Genomic DNA, 8,257 nt, shown 5'->3' with positions numbered 1-8,257 from the left:
AGACGCATTTAGAAAACAGGAAAGGGGAATGAAATAGGGTTGAATTTTTATTTCATGCTGACTTTAATGAGCATAATTGTCATTCTGTTTGGTCATTTGTGTTAGAAACCAGGGCAATCTGTTAACAAATGGGCCAGCATTAATCTGCATTTATCATTTCCTGCACAAAGCATTTTGTTTCCTTTTCCTCATGCTCGTCTGTACGTACGCTCACTTACCCATGGGAAACTAGTGTAGAGAGGACTAGATTAGTTACTCCTCAGACAAAGGGCTGTGCGCAGAGGTTGACGGCCTTAATTCATTGTCATTAGCAAAGAACGCAGAGTCTCTTTCAAACTCATTAGCTGATAAAAAACACCTTGTGATTCCTATTAAAATCCTCATCCATCCTTCTTCAGCACAACGGCTTTTCTCCTTCACCCTGCATCTCTGTGCATCCTCCAACAGTTCTCGGGACAGGATAATAAACGACTGCTTTTATGTTTGACTGAGGGACACATTTGAGGCAGGCAATAATCAAGAATGGCTGTGATGCGTGATACATGTCTCTGTTTGTTGACAATTAAAGCTCAGTGACAGAGCGTCACAAATCACCTGTTTCTTCCAGGCATTAGTTTAAGCAATTTAACACATGATGGAATGATTTGGATTTTCACATTTTCCAAATGGACTGATGAATGTTAATGAAAAATAACAGAAAGATTACCCTGAACAGAATTCGTAATCGGCCAATCCTGAAATAAATCCAAATGTAATACGTTTTTTTATGCTTTTGTGTGAAATTTGTCCAAAACAACTTCGACTTCCTGTTAGAATATCCATTTATTCAAATTCAAAAGACAGAAAGAAATACACATTTGTGCTGTCTGCAGTTAGTGAACAACTCTGCGTATATGTACACTTTATACAGTCATATATATTTAGAATCTCATTATTTACTAAAACAGTACACCGTTCCCCTGTAACTGTTCCCATGGATAATAAATCCCAGTCCTCCCCTTCACAGCCCATTAGTTTGGCATTTTAAGATGTAAAAAAACACATTTGTTTTGTGGTTTTGAAAAACATTCATTCAAGGATGCGCCTTGTGGTAAAATTCAAGTCAGTATATTCTATCCAACCGAGAATCTTTCAGCCAATAACTCAAACGAAGCCTATAAAGTGAGGACAGTAGCATTGGCTACTAGTGCAATCCACTCGAATGAAAATGTGAAAGTGAGGAGAGCCAGGTCCCCAACAGCAGCATTTGCATCTATGAGCCCTCTGTGCTCTGAGTGGGCACTTTAAAATCTTTTTGAAATCCAGAAGTCACACCTGAGCACATGGTTTTAGCACTGACGGTATTTCTTGGGTGAATGTGCCTTTGAAATACACTTCTAGTGTGAGTATGACAGCCAGTTTTGGGTTTAAATGAAGAGCTATAAGAAAAGAAAAGAAGCAGTAAGATGAACAAGTGGCGTAACCAGGAGAGGTGGAGTGATTACAGGCTGGCGTGGATGTCCTCATGTCGCAGCACTTTGTAGGTGATCCAGTAAAAGATGTTGAATATGAGGAAGCTGAGAGGAAAGACGGCTCTGGATATGGTGTCGATTCGCTTGGCTCGGTCCACAAAACGCTTCCGAATGGCCTCTCCGTCGTACAGCACTTGCACTGGGGGTGGAGGGGTGAATACGCTGGACCCATCCACAGTTGTCCCGTCTTTTGCTTGTAAGCAATGGCCCAGTCCGTACCCACGGAAGTAAAAGCCACGACTTTCCCGAACAAGATCTTCTTCCTTTAAGAAAAGAAAAGCATTTTTAGTGTTTTGCAGAGGCAGGCAACAAAGAAAATGTAATAACTACTACTCTTGCGGCACAATAAAGAGTGCCAGTCCATCACGGGAACTGCAGGGCACTTTTAAATAAAAGCACAAAAAAATGGTTGGCTCAGCTTTACTTATGCGTTTTAGAAAGCGCATACTGATTAAGATTTTATGGGGCAATATATTCCTAAATGCTGATACTGTATATAAAAAGTGTAATGTCAAGTGTACGTATAATATGCTTTCATGAAATTTAACAGTGCAGCTACATTTAGCCCCTTTTATGCAATATTTTAGATGTGATTTTCTTACTCTGAATTCTATCTTATTTCTGAGTACCAATATCTAAACATTGTTAAATCAAGATACATTTACTTACAAAGCAAAATTATATATTAAGTTTAGTTTTATCTATATTTGGTGAGTTTTTACTAAAAAAACAAAAACAAATCTGCCAATAGAGTAAGAAAACAGCAAGTTTATTTGTTTCTTAATTAAATGTTATTATCATACTCCATTGTTAGATTTTTTTTAAAGAATTAAAAATAAATTACTTATTTTTTAACTTAAAAATTACTTTAAAAAATTATTTTTGATATATATATTTTTTAATATCTTGTCATTTTTCTTCAAAAACACATTTATTTTAAATGAAGAATGTTTAGATGTTTGTACAAGAGAATATTTTTTTTTGCTGTGTAAAGGTTTTTTTTGTTTTTTTTTCTTTGCAGTAAGGGCTGTTCCCCTTACTTTGTAACACTTAGTCCTAGTTCTTTGCCTCTAAATCCATATAAATGAGTCATTTGGATCAGTTTATCTGTCAATCTATGACAAATTACCCCTTTCCTCAAGAGGATAAGAAGATTAAGTTCTCGTTTAGCTCTTCATTAAGTCCTCTGTTTGCACCTAAAAACAATCCGATCACGTGTCTAGGAATAATGATGTGTTTGGTTTTAGATAAAGACACCCTTTAAAGTGGCTGAATGTCATCTATGAACACTGTTTAGGTCAGTGCTTACCTTGAATAAATCTAAAAATGAATAATATTATAAATAATAATAAATTCATGTAAAATATGCAGTTAAACACTATTATATTTAAACTCTAAGAAAAAGAACAAGTGATCTTAGAATTTACAGTAAAATCCGTAAACTGACAATTCTGGAATTTTTATTTTATTTTCATTTTTTGTATGTATGTACATTATGATTTAGGTCACATCTTATGTTATTATTGTTTGTTGCATTATTTTAGTATCATTTGTATTACTGTGATGGTGTTTTGTATTTGTGGCCATCTTCCATATATTAGTATTTACCTTGAGGAAGGCTACTTGTGATGAACTTTATCATGTGGCTTTCTCTTTACCAGCTGTTTTTTGGTGGTTGTCACTGTATAATTAAGGGTAAAAACCAGAGTGTGGTAATACAGTAGGTTGGTATGTTACAGTCCAATAAGATAATTAAATATGCAATTTTTAACTGTAAATTTAGGTTCAATCTGTAAAAGCTATAATGATAAAGTGCTGGTAACCACAGCTGGAGGATTTTTTTTTTTTAACCTCACATTTTATAGATTATTTTGCTTGTGTATTTATTTGCTTCATTATTTCCATATTTGCTCAGGAGTAGGGGACCAACATCCGTAATTCATATGTGCTTAAAATAAAGGGGCTTGAATACATATATGCTGAAAGTCCAAGCTGTTTTTTACATAATAATGTGTTATTTAAATCTCTGTATGCATTTAAGGGCTATAAGGGAAGCGTGTGTACAGTAATGCCCCATTTTACACCTGGAATTAACATCCATTTCTATATTCAATCACAGCAGATGCGTTACTATCAGAAACCGATGACAATTTTAAGCAAACACTTGAAAAGTATGCTTATGTGAACTGGGCCAGTAGGACGGAGGCAGCTCTGGGTTTTTAGGACTCAGTGTTTGCCTGTGGGCAAATAAGATTGGGACACAGATGGTATTTTTACCCTGGCGCATGTGTTGCAATGCTGGTTGAATTTCTTGGAGCTGTTACCAGGAACCGTATAGAGTCAAAGCTTCCTGGCTACATTGCTCGATCCTTCATGAGGAAGAATGGCAGTGAGCATGGTGCATTGTGAAAGGTTTTGTTTCACAGATCCTGTTATATAATAGTTTGGAACATCTGTCTCGTTCTTTCTCTAAACTAACTTCTGGGGATCAATAGTGCACATCCATCTATCCATCAATCTGTCATTCTTATGTATCTTGCACAGTTCGGTGCATTTTCAAGCATCAAACAGTGCATAACACTTCTAGGCAGGCTGAGCAGACTAATTTTCATTAATATTGACAACTGTTTAAATACTTCAACAAGAATTTTAGAGACAACAGTTATCAAGCCGCTGCTCTCCAGCACCATCTTTGTTGCTAGGCAACACTGCTTGTGTGTGTGTATACTTCTTTGCAGGATGCTGAGGGACACTCCAATAAAGTGTACACTCAAGCTAAATCCAGCAATTATCTTTCAGACTCTTCAGAAAAACTTGATAAAGTTGTTAGACAAGTGGATAATGTTCCTGCTAATGTTTAAGACACATATATAGCTTAAAACTGAGTTGTGGATCAGGACGGTTAAATAATCAACTAGTTGCCCAGCAAAGGATTTGTCGATTATTGAGATCAGAGATCATCTATATATATATATATATATATATATATATATATATATATATATATATATATATATATATATTAGCAGTATATCTTTAGCTGTATATATATATATATATATATATATATATATATATATATATATATATATATATATATATATATATATATATATATATTAGCAGTATATCTTTAGCTGTTAGACAGTTTTCAAGGTAAAATTAGCATCTTTGCATTCCCTTTAAAGTGCTCCTACAGACTTACACAGCAGGATAGATGTCTTTTGCCATTGCGCCACATTTTGTTATTTTTTTAGGATGTGTGTCCAGTTAAAAATAGTTTTAACATCTTAAAAACACAAATAACACTAATATAATGGCAAAACCCTCTAAAGGCATTGCATGAATCTGAAACCAGTATAATTTTATGTCTAATAAGTGGAATAGTCATTCAGGCAACTGATTCATTTCCTGAAAATATGTGGTTTTGTGCACCCCTGAACCAGGCACCATCCTCTCAGCACCAATCTGTTTCTGTTTTCTTGAGCAGGAGCATGTGGCCTAATTTGTCTATAGTGTTATTAAGACAGGATAAAGCCAAGGATTTGTTGTATCGATTAATTCTGGCCAGTAGTTGGTCCATCAGCCTAACTGCTCTCTCAGCCAGTGACCCATGCATCGATACCACCCAGATTGATCATTCAGACCAAAGACTTTCTTGGCTGGAGAGAATAGGATGAAGAGTAAAGGCCGCCAGATCTCCAAGGCAGGAGGGGGAGGAGAACTCTTAAAGGCAGTTATTCTAATTTTTCTCTCATTATTGATTCAAATCTAATGAACACACTCGTAAATCTCCAGCACTGTGAGCTTGGACATGTGTATGTGTTTGACACACTTACTATTCTCTGCCTTCGATGCTTCTTGCGCAGCCTGATGAACTCCTTGTGTTGCCTTGAGACGAAGTTGACTGCTGCATACTCCAACAATGCAGCAAACACAAACAACAGACAAACGGCCATCCAGATGTCAATGGCCTTCACATAGGACACCTGAAAATCACAAGGTCAAACCAATATCAGTAGCTAATCAAATTGTTGACTGGATTTTTATATGATAGATATCATTTTATACCTTTTCACAGAAAACAACACACACCTTGAAGTGGACATTATTTAAATTGTTAAAGAATATTTCAAATTTCATACTTATAAGCAAATATATAATTATTAATTCATCTTTATTTATGTTCAATTTAATTAATGTTTAATTCATGCCTTATTTTTTTTCACTCAATGAGTCATCCTGTCATCGATCGCTGTGCTCTGCGTGTATTTGGTGCGTGCGCGTGCAAGTTGTTTGCGTCGGACATTAAGAGTGCCGCGAAATATAGAAGAATGCCGAAAGTTGGAACAGGGGTGTATTCCAAAAAGCAGGTTACTGTACAGTATGTGACATACAGTAACCTTGGCTTACCTTGTTGGTCTGATGCAGATCTTTTAATAGTGAAGATGTTTTGCTCTGGATTAGTACACTACAGACACTCAGCATTTGGTAGTATATAAATTATGTACAGTATGAAGAGCATGAAGAACCCAAGTATTTTTGTCTTTTTAATTTAAAGGAACAGTTCACCCAAAAATGAAAACCTTTGAATTATTAACCGAAATTGTCCTAAAATTGCATGACTATCTTGAAATTTGAAAGATTAATCCTGGCAACTCTTTACCACTAAAGTTAGGGCTGTTAAGCGCAAAATTTTGTTAAATTTTGTTCAATTTCACTAAACTGATGAGTCGTTCACGGGGCTTTTTGTGTAATTTTGCCAGACAACTTTGGCCAGTGTTGCCATCAATGGGCAACCAGGTGAGACACAGGGCACACGACCGATCTAAAGTATCCAGATAGAAATGTGTTACCCATTCTCAATGGGAAAGTGTCCAGTCAACATCGCTCAAAAAGTTGCCCTGTGTATCATCAGCCTAAGAATTGGTTTTATTTTTCATATATGACGTTGTGTTTAAGAACTGATTAATTTTGGTTATGTTACCTTGGGTAGAGAGGCTCGTGAACCGGAGCTTTGGGTGGTCATGGTCAGCACAGTAGTGATACCCAAGCCCACCCGAGCAGGGGCAGCATCCATGTTGATCCAGAAAGACACCCAAGACAAGATGACAATCAGCAGACTGGGGATGTACATCTGAATGAGATAGTAGCCCATCTGTCTCTCTAAGTGAAACTTCACCTCAATGCAGGTGAATTTACCTATGATATCACAAAGAGTTTCATAATAGATAAGTAAATATGTATGGCAATTTTTAATCCATTTTTTTTACACCTGATTAAGTACCTCTGGTTGGGAATTACTTCTGGAGTATATTTAATGATCATATTGCAGGTTTATGCTGTGGCGATAATTGATTCGCATGAAGGTCATAGTGAAACGTGTACCTGTGTTGTAGTGTTTAGTGCAGTATCCAAGATCTTTTTCCTCCTTTAGTAAAAACTGAGGAAGAGTCAAGTCATCCGCCACCTGCACAGGGCTATCAGAAAGCCACTCGAAGATCAGATCATTCATGGTGTAGCCAACTGTGAAAAAGAAAAGTGTGAATTGGCCCTGTCATGCTTTCTTTCTCATCCCATATTTTGTACACTGTGTAAAAGGTCATCTGGCAGACAACAAACCAAAGTGGTGGATGGATAGATTGTTGGTCTGATGCAGACCTTTTAATAGTGAAGATGTTTTGCTCTGGATTAGTACACTACAGACACTCAGCATTTGGTAGTATATAAATGATGTACAGTAAGACGAGCATGAAGAATTTAAGCAAATAAACTAACATATATATATATATATATATATATATATATATATATATATATATATATATATATATATATATATATATATATATATATATTATTGTTGTTGCTTTATTCATGCTACTTGCCTCAAGTTCTTCACATCCCCCATATCATTTCTAACAGCTCTGTAGTACACGGTGAGATTAGGGACCTATTAAAAATGCATGAGGCATGCAATAACAGTGTAGAATACTCGACAAATCTGAATAATATTGATGTCTATCAGAGACCCTTAGGGATTTACAAAGACATCTGTTATTCACAAACCTCCCGTCCCCTTTCGTCTTCAAAACAACAAACCCATGAAAAAAGGATGAAGACTGAAAGTCCTAGAATGTCATGGTGTCTTTGAAAAGTTTGGCGTGGTTCCGAACATTGTTTTCAAACTAGTATAAGGAATATGAATATTTTCTAAAAAGTGGATTTTTTTTTGTCTACTGCCTCAAATGTCTATATATATATAATATAAAATAAAATTTATATTTTAATTTATTTTTAAAACTTTATTTACTTTATTTTTAAAAATTTATTCATTCTAATTCTAATTTATTCATACTAATCTGTATGAATTAGCCACCTCGTAACATATGTATTTTGCTTTGAGATCGGGTTGGTTTAGCTCCAACCCTGAAAAAACCCTCACCATCTTACAGCCTTATGCTGTATCTCAGTGTGCCTACTTATACTATGCCATTAAAGTATCTACTCTTCTGGTGAAGAAAAAGTACATACTTTTGAGTGTTTAGTAGAAGATATCATACAAATGTGTCTTTAATGGACCACTCTGTCGCATAGTTACACTAAAGAATATTAGTATATAGAATACCCAAGACATGTCACTCACATAGTTTTGAATGGGGAAAAATGCAACGCTCAATATGGCCGCTCTAACGAAGAAAGCCCCGCCTTCTGAGTAAAAGAGCCAATCGCTAATCGGTAAAGTC

The 8,257-nt window shown here is 35.7% G+C and overlaps 1 protein-coding gene across 1 annotated transcript in view; it reads right to left on the bottom strand.

Moving 5' to 3' along the window:
• Positions 1-811: 811 nt before the first annotated feature.
• LOC113075389 (glycine receptor subunit alpha-4-like) overlaps positions 812-8,257 on the bottom strand; it is a 33,192-nt gene continuing 25,746 nt past the window's right edge. The window contains exons 6-9 of the mRNA XM_026248103.1: positions 6,900-7,037; positions 6,499-6,713; positions 5,351-5,500; positions 812-1,774 (exon numbers count right to left, since the gene is read on the bottom strand). Coding sequence (XP_026103888.1) covers positions 1,481-1,774; positions 5,351-5,500; positions 6,499-6,713; positions 6,900-7,037 — 797 coding nt within the window. The 3' untranslated portion in view covers positions 812-1,480. The remainder of the gene's footprint in view (positions 1,775-5,350; positions 5,501-6,498; positions 6,714-6,899; positions 7,038-8,257) is intronic.

Source organism: Carassius auratus, unplaced genomic scaffold (assembly GCF_003368295.1).
Source record: "Carassius auratus strain Wakin unplaced genomic scaffold, ASM336829v1 scaf_tig00017026, whole genome shotgun sequence".
In the NCBI taxonomy this organism is placed as follows: domain Eukaryota; kingdom Metazoa; phylum Chordata; class Actinopteri; order Cypriniformes; family Cyprinidae; genus Carassius; species Carassius auratus.
The sequence above is the reverse complement of the archived record's forward strand: the minus strand, read 5'-3'. Positions and strand labels throughout refer to the sequence as shown.